The sequence below is a fragment of the Palaemon carinicauda genome, chromosome 38 (assembly GCF_036898095.1).
Source record: "Palaemon carinicauda isolate YSFRI2023 chromosome 38, ASM3689809v2, whole genome shotgun sequence".
NCBI lineage: Eukaryota > Metazoa > Arthropoda > Malacostraca > Decapoda > Palaemonidae > Palaemon > Palaemon carinicauda.
This window is the reverse complement of record NC_090762.1, coordinates 3,150,858-3,170,857: the sequence shown is the minus strand read 5'-3', so window position 1 is coordinate 3,170,857 and position 20,000 is coordinate 3,150,858. Positions and strand designations below refer to the sequence as shown.

General features: G+C 35.2%; 2 protein-coding genes across 3 annotated transcripts in view; one reads left to right on the top strand and one right to left on the bottom strand.

Annotated features, from left to right (window-relative positions):
* The window catches only part of LOC137630377 (uncharacterized), a 37,448-nt gene extending 23,416 nt beyond the window's left edge, over positions 1-14,032 (top strand). The window contains exons 7-9 of one of the 2 annotated variants that reach the window (XM_068361814.1): positions 11,769-11,988; positions 12,502-12,601; positions 13,862-14,032. In XM_068361814.1, the coding sequence (XP_068217915.1) occupies positions 11,769-11,988; positions 12,502-12,601; positions 13,862-14,016 (475 nt within the window). In that variant the 3' untranslated portion in view covers positions 14,017-14,032. The remainder of the gene's footprint in view (positions 1-11,768; positions 11,989-12,501; positions 12,602-13,861) is intronic. The other variant, XM_068361815.1, reaches the window with a different exon arrangement.
* Positions 14,033-18,589: 4,557 nt separating this feature from the next.
* LOC137630071 (glutamate receptor 2-like) overlaps positions 18,590-20,000 on the bottom strand; it is a 1,453-nt gene continuing 42 nt past the window's right edge. Inside the window, exon 1 of the mRNA XM_068361558.1 lies at positions 18,590-20,000. This exon is cut by the window's right edge and continues 42 nt beyond it. Coding sequence (XP_068217659.1) covers positions 18,690-19,847 — 1,158 coding nt within the window. The 5' untranslated portion in view covers positions 19,848-20,000 and the 3' untranslated portion in view covers positions 18,590-18,689.

The following is a 20,000-nucleotide window of genomic DNA, read 5'->3' as shown; positions in this document are numbered from 1 at the left end:
TAACAAAAGGTAAGAGGAAATTATATATACATTTTTTTGGTGACACCGTCTTCGAGCTCAGTAGCACAATTTCTTTTTATAGTTGAAATTAAAAACAAAGTGGAAGCTAATAAGGATTTAGATGGTTTGTAATGATGTTTTCACTCTTTAGAGTACAAAGTTTTTATAGCTATATGTATCCTTCTTTAAAATACAAGACTGCATGCTATGAGAAATATAACTGGGAAGAAAAATATGAAAAATATATATGGGAAGAAAAATATTAATGAAGGCCTACATTTTAGATCGGGGTAACAAAGACTTCACAATTACCAAGTATCAACAGTTAGACCTCTATTGATACTGAGGAAGAAATATCTGATGTATGAGCCAAAAAAAAAAAAAAAAAAAATTAATTTTCAAGAATGATTCCATTTGTTATTAATTGAAGGGCGTACTACATTGGATTCCTCTCTATGTTTACGGCTCATTTTTTCTTTGCTTACACGTAAATCGAATAATCTAGCCTATAGTGATTATAGGAATGTGATATCCGGTGTTCCACAGGGTAGTGTTTTTGGTCCATTACTTTTCATACTATATACACATGACATGTGGTTTGGCCTAGAAAACAAGCTTGTTGCATATGCAGATGATGCTACTCTCTTTGCATCAATTCCATCCCCTGAATGTAGATCTAGGGTTGGTGAATCCCTTAATAGAGATTTAGCTAGAATTAGTGCATGGTGCAAATTATGGGGTATGAAGTTGAATCCTAACAAAACTCAAAGTATGATTGTAAGTAGGTCAAGGACGGTGGCTCCTCAACATCCGCATCTCAGTATTGATAATGTTTCTTTAAATATGTATGACTCCTTCAAAATTTTAGGTGTGATTCTCGACAGTAAATTTACTTTTCAGAAACATATAAGGTCTGTGTCTTCTTCAATTGCACAAAAAATAGGCTTATTGAGAAAGTCTTTCAAGATTTTCAGTGATCAATCTATTCTGAAGAAGTGTTTTAATTCTTTCATTCTACCTTGTTTTGAGTAATGTTCTCCTGTCTGGTCTTCAGCTGCTGATTCTCATCTTAATTTGTTGGACAGAAACTTACGGTCTATTAGATTTCTTATTCCTGATCTAGATATTAATCTCTGGCACCGTCGTTCAATTAGTTCATTATGCATGTTGCATAAGATTTTTCATAACTCTGACCATCCTTTGCATTCAGGTCTCCCTGGACAGTTCTGTCCTGTTCGTAATACTAGGCAGGCAGTTCATTCTAATAGCCAGGCCTTCTCCATCACGAGGCTCAATACTACGCAGTACTCTAGAAGTTTTATTCCAGCTGTTACCAAGTTGTGGAATGATCTTCCTAATCGGGTGGTTGAATCAGTAGAACTTCAAAAGTTCAAAGTTGGAGCAAATGCTTTTTTGTTGACCAGGTGGACATGAGTCTTTTATAGTTTATTTATGACATATTTGTTTTTGATGTTGTTATTGGTTTATAGGCTATGTGACATGTCTGTTTTGACGTTGTTACTGTTTTTAGAATGATTTATTGTTAATTTGTTCTCTTCATTTATTTATTTCCTTATTTCCTTTCCTCACTGGACTATTTTTCCATGTTGGAGCCCCTGGGCTTATAGCATCTTGCTTTTCCAACTAGGGTCGTAGCTTGGATAGTAATAATGATAATAATATTCTTTCGACATTCTCCCCTGTCTTCATGCGCCTAAAAACAATGAGACTACCAATTAATTCTTCACTCAAGGGGTTAACTGCTACACTGAAATTATCTAGTAGCTACTTTTCTCTAATTAAGGGAAGAAGACTCTTTAGATATGGTAAGCGGCTCTTCTAGGACACTCCAAAATCTAACCATAGTTCTCTAGTCTTGGTTAGTGTCATAGCCTCTGTACCATGGTCTTCCACTACCTTAGGGTAGAGTTCTCTTGCTTGAGGGTACACACAATATTCTATCTAATTTCTTTTCCTAATTTTCTTTTTTATTTGTTATAATTTATATATGAAAGATCTATTTAATTTTGTTACTCTTCTTAAGATATTTATGTAAATTGTTTATTACTTCTCTTGCAGTTTATTTTCTCATTTCCTTTCCTTACTGAGCTAATGTCTTTGTTGGAGCCCTTCGGCTTTGAGCATCCTCCTTTTCCAACTAGGGTTGAAGCTTAGCTGGTAATAATAATGATAATGATCATAGTAATGATAACAATAACAATTATTAGAGTAGTCGATAAAGATAAAAATAAAGACAAATGATCACCGCCCAAGGCCCCTTTCCATCAATTTGGGACCAGGGAGGACCAGGCAATGGCTGCTGATGATTCAGCAGGTAGACCTATAGGCTCTCGAAAACCCTTCTCTTTATCCATCATGACAGTGTATACAAGTATCACCTTATTGCACATTGTTTTACAATCAATCAACTGCTACAATTCTCTTCTATCTTTACCATGGTCTGTACCATGGTCGGATTGTCTTGGGTTAGAGTTCTCTTGCCTGAGGGTACACTCAGGCATGCTATTCTATCTAATTTCTCTTCCTCTTGTTTTGTTAAAGTTTATATAGTTTATATGGAAGATATTTATTTGAAAGTTACTCTTCTTAAAATATTTTATTTTTCCTTTTATCCCTTTCCTCACTGGGCTATTTTCCCTGTTGGAGCCCCTGGGCTTATAGCATTCTGCTTTTCCAACTAGGGTTGTAGCTTGGCAAGTAATAATATTAATAATAACAATATTTCCGTCCATGGATGTAAAATCCAACACCAGATTACTTTTCTCAATCTTGGAACGAGGTGTCAGGGACTTAACTTGGGTGTAGGTCTATGTCTGGAATTAAGTATTGTCTAGTTCCTTGAGTCTAACTTGAATTTAATATTGTGTTTAACTCTTCCACCATGTCTCCTATTAGTTAATAATGACGAATTATAGCCTCTCCTCCTTGTATCGAGATTCGGTTCCAGTTGCTACATCTTAATATTAGTCTCATCTTTTATGAATGTAATGTTGGCATCATATTTTGGTCTTCATTATTCTTTTACTCCTGAATTTGGGTGAATCAAAGTACTTCATCTCTAGACCATGTTTTTCTCAACAGCTTATTTTATTTGGTTCAGGTTAGAGATGAAGTAGCAAACAAGATTTAAAGTACCGTAGGTTGCAGACGAGGAAAATTGGGAAATTAAAACCTAATATAATGATAAAGAATGTATGCAATGGTGAAGTATTAACCCTTTTACCCCCAGGCTATTTGGAAATTTCCAATCCTTAACCCCCAGGGGGTTATTTTTTCCCCAGCACATTTCGCAGTATATATTTTTTAAATTGCTCTAACAGCCTTAATTTTTGTCATAGAAAGGTCAGGTTAGTCTCATTCTCTTGGAAAATGCCTGAAGTTTCTCAAAAAATTATCAAAAATAGGACATAAGTCTGCTATTCATGAGAAGTGTTGCAGGTGGAACTACATGTTGAAATGTGTACCCCAAGTTCGAAAAGCTATTCATGATTATGCGACAAAATTATGTTGGGATAGGAAAATTATAACATACACATTTTGTAAAATATTGCAAGTTTACGACTGATCATGAAGTGAAATAATCAGGATATCAAGCCACTAAGGAATGTAACTCACAACACAAAATGTGTAAACTGCGCCAAGTTAAACAAATCAGATGAATAAAAAAAAAAATGTCCATGGATACTTTAGAAGTCATAAATTATGGATACGTAAATATTCAGTCTGTTAATGCTAAACAATTCAAGTTCGAGAATTGATAAATGAGAAATATTTCGTTCAGAAAGAAACGGAAGATTTTCTTGTTTTCTGTGTTTCGATAATGTGGATTTGAGACAATCGTGAAGCGCGCTACTTATAATATCCTAAAATGTGTACGATAAATTGAATGTGTAGGTCCAATAGTGAACGATAAATTGAATGTGTAGGTCCAATAGTGCACGATAAATTGAATGTGTAGGTCCAATAGTGAACGATAAATTGAATGTGTAGGTCCAATAGTGCACGATAAATTGAATGTGTAGGTCCAATAGTGCACGATAAATTGAATGTGTAGGTCCAATATCGAACGATAAATTGAATGTGTAGGTCCAATAGTGCACGATAAATTGAATGTGTAGGTCCAATATCGAACGATAAATTGAATGTGTAGGTCCAATAGTGCACGATAAATTGAATGTGTAGGTCCAATAGTGCACGATAAATTGAATATGTAGGTCCAATATCGAACGATAAATTGAATGTGTAGGTCCAATAGTGAACGATAAATTGAATGTGTAGGTCCAATAGTGCACGATAAATTGAATGTGTAGGTCCAATAGTGCACGATAAATTGAATGTGTAGGTCCAATATCAAACGATAAATTGAATGTGTAGGTCCAATAGTGAACGATAAATTGAATGTGTAGGTCCAATAGTGAACGATAAATTGAATGTGTAGGTCCAATAGTGCACGATAAATTGAATGTGTAGGTCCAATAGTGCACGATAAATTAAATGTGTAGGTCCAATAGTGCACGATAAATTGAATGTGTAGGTCCAATATCGAACGATAAATTGAATGTGTAGGTCCAATAGTGCACGATAAATTGAATGTGTAGGTCCAATAGTGCACGATAAATTGAATGTGTCGGTCCAATAGTGAACGATAAATTGAATGTGTAGGTCCAATAGTGAACGATAAATTGAATGTGTAGGTCCAATATCGAACGATAAATTGAATGTGTAGGTCCAATATCGAACGATAAATCGAATGTGTAGGTCCAATAGTGCACGATAAATTGAATGTGTAGGTCCAATAGTGCACGATAAATTGAATGTGTAGGTCCAATAGTGCACGATAAATTGAATGCGTAGGTCCAATAGTGAACGATAAATTGAATGTGTAGGTCCAATATCGAACGATAAATTGAATGTGTAGGTCCAATAGTGAACGATAAATTGAATGTGTAGGTCCAATAGTGAACGATAAATTGAATGTGTAGGTCCAATATCAAACGATAAATTGAATGTGTAGGTCCAATAGTGCACGATAAATTGAATGTGTAGGTCCAATAGTGAACGATAAATTGAATGTGTAGGTCCAACATCGAACGATAAATTGAATGTGTAGGTCCAACATCGAACGATAAATTGAATGTGTAGGTCCAACATCGAACGATAAATTGAATGTGTAGGTCCAATAGTGAACGATAAATTGAATGTGTAGGTCCAACATCGAACGATAAATTGAATGTGTAGGTCCAATAGTGAACGATAAATTGAATGTGTAGGTCCAACATCGAACGATAAATTGAATGTGTAGGTCCAATAGTGCACGATAAATTGAATGTGTAGGTCCAATAGTGCACGATAAATTGAATGTGTAGGTCCAATAATGAGCAGGATTATTAGAGAGTAGTGATGGTGAGTAGGGTCCCCTGCGTGATAGAACCAGGCATAAAAGCATTCCTTTAAAGCAGTGTTTTTCAACGTGGGCCATAGATTTTTTCAGGGGCCACAAGGCAAAATTTGAAAAATGGGGGGGCCATGGGGGGCCACAGAAAATTTAGGACCCACAAAATATATAAATGTGTAATATTTTGAAATAAATCATTAATATGCTTGAGTTTAGTTTGAACATCATTCAATTCAATATACCAGGTAATTTTTGCAGACAGTGAAATATTCAATAATCTCTTGACTCTCTCTCTCTCTAGAAATGCTTTTCGCATTGAAATTAACGACTGACACTAAAGGAGAATCCATCTTCAAAAAACTTGAGGTCTATTATGAGTTTAAAGTAAGTTAAGCGACTGATGATCTCCTTTGCTTAAAATTCCCTAGGATTAGTTTTTTTCCTTGCGGGGAGGTTCAGTAAGCCTTGATTTGCTCATCCCATCCATTTTTTATTAAAATTATGCTCCCATTTGTCATTAATATCCCTTAGGGATCTTTTCGGTTTGAGTGCCTATAGAATTTAAATGTTTTTTTATTCCAAAGTATGTATTTTGATGTGGAAAACCCTAAAATGATAACCATTTTGTGAAGAAATTATTTATTAACACTTAAATTGGCTTATATCAATCAATATCTTACTGAAATGCTGCGATTTCTCTGTGCGCTTTCTTGATTTTCAGGGCACTACTGAACCTAAGAAAACCCACCTAACCTAGCATAGGGGCCCTGTATCCCTACCTAGGCCTACCGGGGGGGGACGCCCCCCCCCCCGGCCCTGCGACCCCCCCTTAAGGCCACAGTGATTTTCGGGACACTACCGAACCTAATACAACCACCTAACCCAGGGCCCTGTACCCCTACCTAGGCCTAGCCCCTACGACCCCCCCCCCCTTACAGCCACTACCTATCACATCCATCAATAAATAATTTCTCCACAAAATGGTTATCATTTTTGGGTTTTCCACATCAAAATACATACTTTGGAATAAAAAAAAAACATTCAAATTCGATAGGCACTCAAACCGAAAAGACCCTCCCTTAGTTCAGTCTAAAACAGTATGTTTTCTTTTTTTTTTTATCTTTTATTATGAAAATACAATTACATTTTCTTAGCATACATTTTTTTCCTTTTATAAAGAAATATTCCTTAACAAATTATATTTTACATTTTTGTATATACATTATAACATCTATTATATGATAAAATTACATTTTTATTTTATTATTTTTCTAAATATGTTTTCAAGTTAGAAACATACTGATTTGTGAAAATATTTCTAACACGATTCTTATATCCAATAATATTTAAGAATCGTGTTATAAATATTTTCACAAATCAGTATGTTTCTAACTTGAAAACATATTTAGAAAAATAATAAAATAAAAATGTAATTTTATCATAGGTGAAAATCTTATATATTATAGATGGTCTTGACAACGATTTGTCTGAAATTTATAGTATCAGAGATACGATGGTTAACCATTCACAAAATGAAATTAAAAGATTGGATATAGAAAGAAAAAAAAAAAGAAAAAGTTTAGTGGTAGGATCAGAAATTCTGAATAATAATATTCACGATTACGGTTGATATCAGGATATGAAAGAAAATAGGCCTCGTGTTTAGATAAAAAACGTAGGCTTAGTTTTCTTATATGAAAAAGTGTGGCCTTGTGTGTTCAAATAAAAACTAAGTTTAGTACTTTCTGATTATAAAATCTACGCCTAGTACTTTCTCATAAAAACTACGCCTAATATTTCTCATACTACACCTAGTGATTTCTGATAAAAACAACACCTAGTACTTTCTGATAAAAACTACGCCTAGCACTTTCTCATAAAACCTATGCCTACTACTTTCTGATAAAAACTTCGCCTAGAACTTTCTCATAAAAACTAAGATTAGTACTTTCTGATAAAAACTTCGCCTAGAACTTTCTCATAAAAACTAAGCTTAGTACTTTCTGATAAAAACTACGACTAGTACTTTCTGATAAAAACTACGCCTAGCACTTTCTCATACAACGCCTAGCACTTTCTGATAAAAACTACGCCTAGCACTTTCTGATAAAAACTACGCCTAGCACTTTCTGATAAAAACTACGCCACGTACTTTCTGATAAAAACTACCCCTAGTACTTTCTCGTAAAAACTAAGCTTAGTACTTTCTGATAAAAACTACGACTAGAACTTTCTGATATAAACTACGACTAGTACTTTCTTATAAAACTGCGCCTACTACTCTGATAAAAACTACGCCTAGTACTTTCTGATAAAAACTACCCCTAGTACTTTCTCATAAAAGCTACGCTTACTACTTTCTGATAAAAACCTAAGCCTAGTGTTATATGTCAAAACTAGGGGTTTTATTTTAGATTATCCCTTTTGTTTCATAACGATTTTAAACATCATAGTTCAATTGATCACTAGTAGTACACGAGTAAAGTAGCTCAAAACCGGTCTTTTTGCGACATTCTAGAGCATCGGAAACGTTCAAAACACCTATAATTACATCATGTTCCAATTTTTTTTTGCCGAAAATACTATTGTTTTAATGTAAAAATTTACCTGTGGCACTGGTAGTATATTGTGTATTTGACAAGTTGGATCTTTTCGGTTTGAGTGCCTATCGAATTTAAATGTTTTTTTTTATTCCAAAGTATGTATTTTGATGTGGAAAACCCTACAATGATAACCATTTTGTGGAGAAATTATTTATTAACACTTAAATTGGCTTATATCAATCAATATCTTACTGAAATGCTGCGATTTCTCTGTGCGCTTTCTTGATTTTCAGGGCACTACTGAACCTAAGAAAACCCACCTAACCTAGCATAGGGGCCCTGTATCCCTACCTAGGCCTACCGGGGGGGGGGCTCCGCCCCCCCCCCCCTTGCGACCCCCCCTTAAGGCCACAGTGATTTTCGGGACACTACCGAACCTAATACAACCACCTAACCCAGGGCCCTGTACCCCTACCTAGGCCTAGCCCCTGCGGACCCCCCCCCCCCTTACATCACATCCATCAATAAATAATTTCTCCACAAAATGGTTATCATTTTTGGGTTTTCCACATCAAAATACATACATTGGAATAAAGAAAACACTAAAATTCGATAGGCACTCAAACCGAAAAGACCCCAGCAGGGTATCCTTAACCTGTCGGACATCATTTTTTTTCACTGACCTGTCGCTTGGACACGTGCATCATTATGGTGCCGTGTCCTTCCAACCCCAATTTAGACATTCAAACTGTACCGTGTCCTTCCAACCCCAATTTAGACATTCAAACTGTACCGTGTCCTTCCAACCCCAATTTAGACATTCAAACTGTACCGTGTCCTTCCAACCCCAATTTAGACATTCAAACTGTACCGTGTCCTTCCAACCCCAATTTAGACATTCAAACTGTACCGTGTCCTTCCAACCCCAATTTAGACGTATACAAACTATATATTAGTTTCATGTCCCCTCTGTTATCCTTAGGCTACATCAACTTCATTGGCTTAATACTCCTTGACTCGCAATAGGTTAGTTTGATTCAACTTGTCAAATACACAATATACTACCAGTACCATATTCAATTACATAGTGTTTGTACTAGGAAAGCTTTCAAGCTTTGTAAAAGCATTTGATTATATATAGACTTACCAACATCCCTTTGAGCCTTTGGCAACATGGTAATCCAGTCCTTAATAAAATGGTGTTCATATAAGAATTCGAAGCTTCACGATAGACCGTATATATACACAAAAGAAAAAAAACAACACCTCAACTCACCCAGTCCGTAACCAGACTGACCAATCCAGGCGGAGCATCTGCTATTTAAGATGAAGAGCATGTCCGGTTGGCTAACCAGGGTTGCCAGTTGGCCTTTTTTCGGGCCAAAAGACCCTCTAAATTTGTCCCTTTTTTCGTGCTAAATACCTAAATTTGGCCTTTTTTGAAATTGGTTAGCCTTAAATGCTATATTTTCGGCCTTTTTCTATTAGGTTGGCCTTTTAAAGGTGCAGTTGATCAGACTTTGGCCTTTTTTCACTTGGAAAACCTGGCAACCCTGTGGCTAACGAGAACGGTACCAGTGTTGCCAGTTTGGCCTTTTTTCAGGCCAAAATATCCCAAAATTTTCTTCTTTTTTTTTTAAATTAGTTGGCCTTTAGTAATATCATAAAAAAGGTAGGCTTTAAATACTATATTTTTGGCCTTTTCTAATATTGGACTGACCTTTTAAAGCTGTGGTTGATTATAAATTGGCTTTTTCTCATTTAGAAAATCTGGCAACCCTGAACGGTACCCAATCAGTCTCAGGGTTGCCAGGTTTTCTAAATAAAAAAGGCCACCTTTTAATCAAAAGCCATTATAAAAGGCCAATCCATTAGTAGAAAAAGGCCAAAAAAAGATACAATATTTAAGACCCACCTTTTTTCATATTATTAAAGGCCAAGCAATTTAAACAAGGCCAAATTAGAGTTTTTTTTGGGGGGGCCTGATAAAGGCCAACCTGGCAATCCTTAGTCCCAGTTTCACCTCTCTAAGTCTCACTTGATAACGTTTGTCAGTTACACTATATTGAACTGAGGAGAATTTTTCTTGAGCTGACGAATCAATTCGTCAAAAGGCAACTGTTGTGTGGCAATTGCAATGAATTCCCTCAACACTGATTCAAGAATCAGTCTTTCAGTGAGTCGGCAACATCAAGCGCTGAACTCCACTGAGCCTCTTAGTCCCATAGCATCCACACTTTCATAGACTCCACAATGATTGTAATTTTTATATAGATATCACGGGGAAAATAAACAATAAAACACTCATATTAATTATCTATTACTTTTTATTACATTTTAATCGACATACATCATCTCTATAAAAAGTGTGGAATTTATTATTTAAGATAAATATCATGACCGGTTGGCTAACGAGAACGGTACCCAACTTCTCTGGTTATTGAAATAGCTGAGCGCATGAATGAACAATTTTATTTATTATGAGCGCTTCGAGTCAGTGAATAATTACTTTAATACTTTACTTATAATCTGGGTTGTTCACTTTCATATGAGACTTCTATTGTGTTGTTTACTTAAGCATTTGGAAGGCTATGTGAACAGGACGAGAAAAAAAAGACACTTTTTACTGTTTTACTGCAAGTGTTTTGATTAGAATAATATTAATTTTAGTTAATTTAATTAAAACCTTATTTTGTATTGATGTTTTTGTTATCCCCGAGTTCTGTCTGAAATTTCTTTTACAATACGGGGCAATTTTTCCTATGATATAATTATTTGGCAGTTGGAGCATTGGCCTCGAGTTGGAGTAACCATGTGAGAGTGTTTTCACAGGCTTGATTTTCATAAAAGATGGCTTATCTTTTAGTTTTTCTAACTCTTTCTTTTATTCTTAGATATGTTTTTACGTTTTTGTATTAGTAGGAACTCTGCAATAGGCCAAAGTTTCCTTTTGTATGATTTCATTTTACTTTTTTGACGCACCACATTTATTTGTAGGTAAATATTGAATACGGATTATCGTTTTTAAACCACATGGGTAATAAAACTCTCTCTCTCTCTCTCTCTCTCTCTCTCTCTCTCTCTCTCTCTCTCTCTCTCTCTCTCTCTCTCTCTCTCTCTCTCGGCTGAGAATATTCTATATCGTTATTGGCTTACCACCCACTAGAACACTTAACAGTGGGAATAGCTAAACCGTACCCATAGGCCTATGCATATTTACTGTATATACATCATACATGTGTAGATTGATATATAAGTATATAAGATGAATATACCTATGTGTATGTATATATAGTGTATATACATATATATTATATATGGACATGTATTTATTCATACATATATATGTATATACACACACACACACACACACACACACTATATATATATATATATATATATATATATATATATATATATATATATATATATATATATATATATGTGTGTGTGTGTGTGTAATATATGGATATACAAGTGTATGTAAGTATGTATGTATGTTTAGGTATATAACCTTATGCCTTGTGTTAAAAGGGATGGCTTCAAGTAATAATACATGGCACATTATATACTAGCATACTGTTTTATTGATTTTGAGTATATATATATATATATATATATATATATATATATATATATATATATATATATATATATATATATATATATTGTGTGTGCATAGTATATGTATATACACACATTTATTCATATATATGCATAAATATACATATGCATATGAATTCTTGCCTTTAAAAACCAGTTATATGAAAGAATACTGTTTACTAACCTAAGATATGTTTTTCCCCAAGTGCCACCCCTGCGAGATATGGCCAGAGCCTCTTCCACACTGTGCCTCTCAGCAGGAGCTGTCCAGATGCAGGGATTCCTGACAAATACTGCGCTTGTCAGCACACCAAAGAAGCAGATCCTAAGGATGTACACCTCAATAGAGCAGCTGAAGTAGCCGTTGCAGTTCTGAACGAAGGACTTCAGTCTTTCCCGGGGTGCGCTTTCTTGAGCTTGGAGAAGGTTAGTGCTATTTTTTTGTTGGAGCTCTTGGGGTTTTAGCATCCTGCTTTTCGAAATAAGGTTGTAGCTTAGCTAATAATAATAATAATAATAATAATAATAATAATAATAATAATAATAATAATAATAATAACAACATTGAATAGACTTTTGAGAAGTAGGCCTATATGCAGTTCCGCTCATATAAACATTGGTTATCAATTGTAGCCATGTTTAAAGAAAAGGTATAAAATATTTCCTGTAAATAGATGGTTATTCTCCACTAGTGCTGAAAACAATGCCTGTTTCAGAATGAATAAGAAAAATCTCACATTTGATCAGAAAGAAAATAAAAGCAATAAGTTCTTAGCGAGTTTTGAACATTACATCGACCAAAAATTCAACCTTATTATCGAAAGTTTTAAACAAATTTTGTAATGATCTTCCTACTGCATAGTTTCTTAGGATTGGAGTCAGCTTGAATTTTCCCTCTTTTCACGTTCTTTAAACTAAATTGTACTTTTTAATCAACAGGTCATCAGTGGACGTATTGGACTGCCAGGGACTAATTTAGGGAAGGGCTTCGAGCATACCGCTGTTACTACCTATAGTGTTATATTCGTCACGACTCCTGGTATTATTATTATTGTTATTATTATTATTATTACTTGCTAAGCTACATCCCTAGTTGGAAAAGCAAGATGCTTATATGCCCAGGGGCTCCAACAGGGAAAATAGCCCAGTGAGGAAAGGAAACAATGAAAATAAAATATTCTAAGAAGAGTAACATCAAAATATCTCCTATAATAACTATAAGAACTTTAATAAAACAAGAGGAAGAGATTTTACGCGGAATATTGTGCTCGAGTGTACCCTCAAGAAAGAAAACTCTTACCCAAGACAGTGGAGGACCATAGTACAGTCTATGGCACTACCCAAGAATAGAGAACAATAGTTTGATTTTGGAGTGTCCTATTACAGTTTTAAATTATATATTATTTCATAGCACAATTATACAATCTGTCATTAAATTCAACATTTATAACTATGAAATTAGATATGCCCTGTTCTTTATATAATCTTTGCTTTTGTTCTTATTTTTTCGTCCTCTAAATACATTAAAAGTTTGAAAGACATCGAATATAGAAATATATCATTATTGTACATTCAATATATTTACTTGCAAAACCCGTTATGTCATGCTTACTGCGTGTTTCTTCTAATTACCCTTTTGTTGTTTATTAAAAAAAAAACACACAGGAGATTATGAAAACTTTAAGTTGTAACATTAATACTTTTTATTTTTTCGTTATTGCAAAAAACAAAAGATAATATTGTAATTTGTGACTACAAAAAGTTTAAAAAAAAAAATATACTCTACCGATTAAATTTAGGTGTGATTACACTATAGTATTGTTATGTCAATGTCGAATTATAGTAGGCTATCTATTAATCATATTAGATGCAGTTGCAATTTTATTATCATTATCATTATCATCATCATCATCATTATTAAAGGCATGAAGGAACAGGAAGGAAATTTTTTTTTTTTAAACCTCCCAGAATTGGAAGTGCCATGTAGATTGACAGAAAGATTATTATTATTATTATTATTATTATTATTATTATTATTATTATTATTAGCTACCTCCCAGAATCGGAAGTGCCATGTAGATAGATAGAAAGATTATCATTATCATTATCATTATTACTATTATTATTATTATTATTATTATTATTATTATTATTATTATTATTATTATTATTATTATTATTATTATTATTATTATTTCACCTGAATAACCAACAAATAAAAGCTAAATAAAATAGGCATGGAATAAACCACATTGCTCAAACAATATAGAACTCATCTCCTTTTCTGTGTCCTCTTCAGGCGAAGGCGAAATGGAGACTCAGCTGAAGTATCATGGAGGAGAATACACGATGGTCGGAGATGTCTCCCGTATAAATATGTATGGGAATCAGAGCCACTGTATACATAACGTTTATTATAAAAAATATTGCTATTGCAAGGATTTGTTAGATTGATATGAAATGTTTGTGTGTTTGTATATATATATATATATATATATATATATATATATATATATATATATATATATATATATATATATATATATATATATATATGATTTTGTATATATATACACCATATATGCATATGTATTTACATATACATATACAATTTATGTAAGTAGATATAAATACATATGAATATATATTTATATATATATATATATATATATATATATATATATATATATATATATATATATATATATAGAAATATGTATATATATAATGTATATATATCATTTGGATATATATATATATATAATTTATATATGTTATTTGAATATATATATAATATATATAATATATATATAATGTGTATATATATATATATATATATATATATATATATATATATATATATATATATATATATATATATATATATATGTTTATATCATAAGTGGATTATGTTATATGCACATATACTGCATACTGGTGTATATACGTATACATACGTTATATACAGGTATATATATATATATATATATATATATATATATATATATATATATATATATATTATATATATATATATATATATATATATATATATATATATATATATACCTTCACATGTATCTACATCTATATCTGAATTTATATATGTATTCATAAACGTATATACATACACATACCATATATATATATATATATATATATATATATATATATATATATATATATATATATATATATATATATATATATATATATATATATATATATATATACATATATATATATATATATATATATATATATATATATATATATATATATATATATATATATATATATATATATATAAATGTGTTTGTGTGCGTGTGTGTGTGTTTTATTTGATGTGTTTTTCTCTAGTGCCAACGAATAATACATCATATAAAGAAGTGTGTATTTTGGTAAGGGATGTGATATCTATTAGTCTGCCGTACTCAGGGAAGCTCTCATAGTTAATGTTTTCGATATATTTGAAAGTAAGAAAAATATATATATAAAAATCTCTTGAATGAAACCTGAAATGAAATCTCAATTTAGGTCTTATTCATATAAACTCTAGAATCTAATGACTGAAGTCATTAGTCAATGAAGATGTGTTAATAATTTTTTTTTTTTCATTTTTTATTCCAAGAATAAAAAACGCAAATACATAATTGATTTCATTAATTCTAGTGTCATTGTATTTTCATATATCATTATAGATAACATGAATATCATTATTATTATCATCATTATTTTTATTATTAGCATTGTTGTTATTATGTTGGAAACCTTTAACTTGTAAAGGAAATTTTAACTGATTGAATTGTCCACATAGAGAAAAATTTGAAGATAATAGATATTCTTATATAACGTCAAGCTTGACCAAATTCAAGGTTGAAAATAAACATGACTTTGAATTTAATATTGTCTTTAACTCTGGGACTTTAGTGTTTAGTATACATCACATTACAGATATATATTTTTCAGAACTATTTTGGTATTCTTCTAAGATAATAAATCATAGGTTTTTTCATTACAATTTTGTTTCTTTAACCAGCTTTTATCCATATAAAAATAGAACAACTTTGAATTAATGAGTATGAGAGCTCCTTACAAGCCTCATTAAACTTTGTTCATGCATTTCATTAAGCAAATCAAAAGTCAAATTTTTGATTTTAATTATTCTTAATTCAGTTCTATAAATATGACATGAATGTCATGACTATTCATTCAAGGTTCATTTTTTTAAAACAAACAATGTGTAAAATTTCAGATTAGTGTTGAGGAAGAGCATTCAAAGATTCTTGAGGTAATATTAATATTTAATTTTTTGGCTATGCCATCACATTTTCTACCCTGTAAGGCGAAGCTACCAAACATAAAAATCTTATAGGAAAGATCGTAAAGAAATGAAAAATCTCAATTTGCATGCATTTTCTGTGTCGTTATGTAGGCTACTGCAAATGACTTTTTTTCTTAAATCCGTACACTGAGAGAGAGAGAGAGAGAGAGAGAGAGAGAGAGAGAGAGAGAGAGAGAGAGAGAGAGAGAGAGAGATTTTCTTACTTTACCAATAGCAAAGACTTTAATGGTCTGCAGGAATGTGAAAAGGAAACTGACAACCTTAGATTAAACTTACAGGGTTTTTGAAATTATCCCTAACACTTGTGTTTATATCGTTGTCCAGAGCCGTGTTTATGTCGTTGTCCAGAGCCGTGTTTATTTCGTTGTCCAGAGCCGTGTTTATGTCGTTGTCCAGAGCCGTGTTTATATCGTTGTCCAGAGCCGTGTTTATGTCGTTGTCCAGAGCCGTGTTTATATCGTTGTCCAGAGCCGTGTTTATGTCGTTGTCCAGAGCCGTGTTTATATCGTTGTCCAGAGCCGTGTTTATATCGTTGTCCAGAGCCGTGTTTATGTCGTTGTCCAGAGCCGTGTTTATGTCGTTGTCCAGAGCCGTGTTTATGTCGTTGTCCAGAGCCGTGTTTATATCGTTGTCCAGAGCCGTGTTTATGTCGTTGTCCAGAGCCGTGTTTATATCGTTGTCCAGAGCCGTGTTTATGTCGTTGTCCAGAGCCGTGTTTATGTCGTTGTCCAGAGCCGTGTTTATGTCGTTGTCCAGAGCCGTGTTTATATCGTTGTCCAGAGCCGTGTTTATGTCGTTGTCCAGAGCCGTGTTTATGTCGTTGTCCAGAGCCGTGTTTATGTCGTTGTCCAGAGCCGTGTTTATGTCGTTGTCCAGAGCCGTGTTTATATCGTTGTCCAGAGCCGTGTTTATATCGTTGTCCAGAGCCGTGTTTATATCGTTGTCCAGAGCCGTGTTTATGTCGTTGTCCAGAGCCGTGTTTATGTCGTTGTCCAGAGCCGTGTTTATATCGTTGTCCAGAGCCGTGTTTATGTCGTTGTCCAGAGCCGTGTTTATATCGTTGTCCAGAGCCGTGTTTATGTCGTTGTCCAGAGCCGTGTTTATGTCGTTGTCCAGAGCCGTGTTTATGTCGTTGTCCAGAGCCGTGTTTATGTCGTTGTCCAGAGCCGTGTTTATGTCGTTGTCCAGAGCCGTGTTTATATCGTTGTCCAGAGCCGTGTTTATGTCGTTGTCCAGAGCCGTGTTTATGTCGTTGTCCAGAGCCGTGTTTATGTCGTTGTCCAGAGCCGTGTTTATATCGTTGTCCAGAGCCGTGTTTATATCGTTGTCCAGAGCCGTGTTTATATCGTTGTCCAGAGCCGTGTTTATGTCGTTGTCCAGAGCCGTGTTTATGTCGTTGTCCAGAGCCGTGTTTATATCGTTGTCCAGAGCCGTGTTTATGTCGTTGTCCAGAGCCGTGTTTATATCGTTGTCCAGAGCCGTGTTTATGTCGTTGTCCAGAGCCGTGTTTATGTCGTTGTCCAGAGCCGTGTTTATATCGTTGTCCAGAGCCGTGTTTATGTCGTTGTCCAGAGCCGTGTTTATGTCGTTGTCCAGAGCCGAGTTTATATCGTTGTCCAGAGCCGTGTTTATGTCGTTGTCCAGAGCCGAGTTTATATCGTTGTCTAGAGCCGTGTTTATGTCGTTGTCCAGAGCCGTGTTTATATCGTTGTCCAGAGCCGTGTTTATATCGTTGTCCAGAGCCGTGTTTATGTCGTTGTCCAGAGCCGTGTTTATGTCGTTGTCCAGAGCCGTGTTTATATCGTTGTCCAGAGCCGTGTTTATGTCGTTGTCCAGAGCCGTGTTTATGTCGTTGTCCAGAGCCGTGTTTATGTCGTTGTCCAGAGCCGTGTTTATGTCGTTGTCCAGAGCCGTGTTTATATCGTTGTCCAGAGCCGTGTTTATGTCGTTGTCCAGAGCCGTGTTTATGTCGTTGTCCAGAGCCGTGTTTATATCGTTGTCCAGAGCCGTGTTTATGTCGTTGTCCAGAGCCGTGTTTATATCGTTGTCCAGAGCCGTGTTTATATCGTTGTCCAGAGCCGTGTTTATATCGTTGTCCACAGCCATGTTTACATCGTTGTCCAGAGCCGTGTTTATATCGTTGTCCAGAGCCGTGTTTATGTCGTTGTCCAGAGCCGTGTTTATGTCGTTGTCCAGAGCCGTGTTTATATCGTTGTCCAGAGCCGTGTTTATGTCGTTGTCCAGAGCCGTGTTTATATCGTTGTCCAGAGCCGTGTTTATATCGTTGTCCAGAGCCGTGTTTATATCGTTGTCCACAGCCATGTTTACATCGTTGTCCAGAGCCGTGTTTATATCGTTGTCCAGATCCGTGTTTATGTCGTTGTCCAGAGCCGTGTTTATATCGTTGTCCAGAGCCGTGTTTATTTCGTTGTCCAGAGCCGTGTTTATATCGTTGTCCAGAGCCGTGTTTATGTCGTTGTCCAGAGCCGTGTTTATGTCGTTGTCCAGAGCCGTGTTTATATCGTTGTCCAGAGCCGTGTTTATGTCGTTGTCCAGAGCCGTGTTTATGTCGTTGTCCAGAGCCGTGTTTATATCGTTGTCCAGAGCCGTGTTTATGTCGTTGTCCAGAGCCGTGTTTATATCGTTGTCCAGAGCCGTGTTTATGTCGTTGTCCAGAGCCGTGTTTATGTCGTTGTCCAGAGCCGTGTTTATATCGTTGTCCAGAGCCGTGTTTATATCGTTGTCCAGAGCCGTACGAATCCAAGTCAAAGCTGTTTCTAGTCTATTTTGCTTGAGAAGAGACGTTAGGTTTAAGGAGGATCTCGGCAATCAGCAGTAAGAATCCAAGGAGGAAGGCAATCCCTACAAAATAGAAAACCCCTTGGAGTTGACTGAGACCTATCGGTTTGCCACTAGACCCCGACAAAGTTCTTGATACTTTATTCAAATACTGCTTGCGGAAGAACACAACCACTTCTTCCTGCCATTGTTTCATAATTCCAGATTCGTAAATATGTAGTAAATCAGTGTTGAAACTGTTGGTCAAGGGAGATTGTCTTGGGAGGATCATGGCGATGTTGAAATTGATGAGAATCTGTCGTCCGAGGCGTATTGTTGCCTGCCCGCCATATGTGAATCGGGCTCCTTGTTGAAGTTGAAGGAACTCTTGGTTCTCCACGAAAGCGAATTTCCCATCCTCGACGTCGTTAAAAACCGAGAAAAAATCGACATCTGATTCCAGCTGGTCCACCAGATCAATAACGGCCTTTTCCGGAGCTGCTGAAAACTGAGTTTTCCAGAACGAATGTCCTCCAATTCTCAAACCACTGGATACTAGATCTTCAATAGTATCTATGGGCTGTGTCATCCTTACAACGGAGAGGAAAGCCACCAGGTTGGCCGAGTATCCAGTAGACAAGATGAGACTGAATAACCAGACGAAACCAAGGAGCACGCGAGAAGGGGGGAAAAGGGGCGTTGTCTGGAAAGAGCGCATAGTGAATGAACCAACAATGTACAGGTAATTATAGGATAAACTCCGGAACTCTCTTGCTTCTGGGTTATGACTAAAGAAAGCCACTAGATAAACTAGTAATCCACCTACAAGAAGAGACGCCCCTATTGATAACCAGGTGTCCCAAGCGAAAGGAAGTAGTGGAGATTGCCAGTTAATGACCGGTTTAGGTGAAGGGGCCACAAAGCAAGCCGGCATGAAGTTGTAAGGGTAAGAGAAATCAACTTCCATCCAGCGGAAATGGTCCGTAAAGACATTGCAAATGCCAATATCAACGTGTTCATATAGAACTCTGTTCATGAGACCATCCCATGTACCATTTTTGTACTTTGTGCCCCACTTTTCTAAAGAGCTGATCTCGGTGAATTCGACCTCGAAGTTCTTCGTCTGGGCGAGTGCTAGAACAATCCCCATATCGACTCCCATCCTCCGGAGGATTTTCCCGTTGGCGTCACGTTCGTAGATGACACTGGGGGCGTGCTCGAACGTAGCCACCTTGATTGATGCCCCTTGTAAGTTCTTCAGTTTGTTTGGAAAGAGTGCCTTGCCTTTGACGAATGCACCTCCTCGCCAATGATC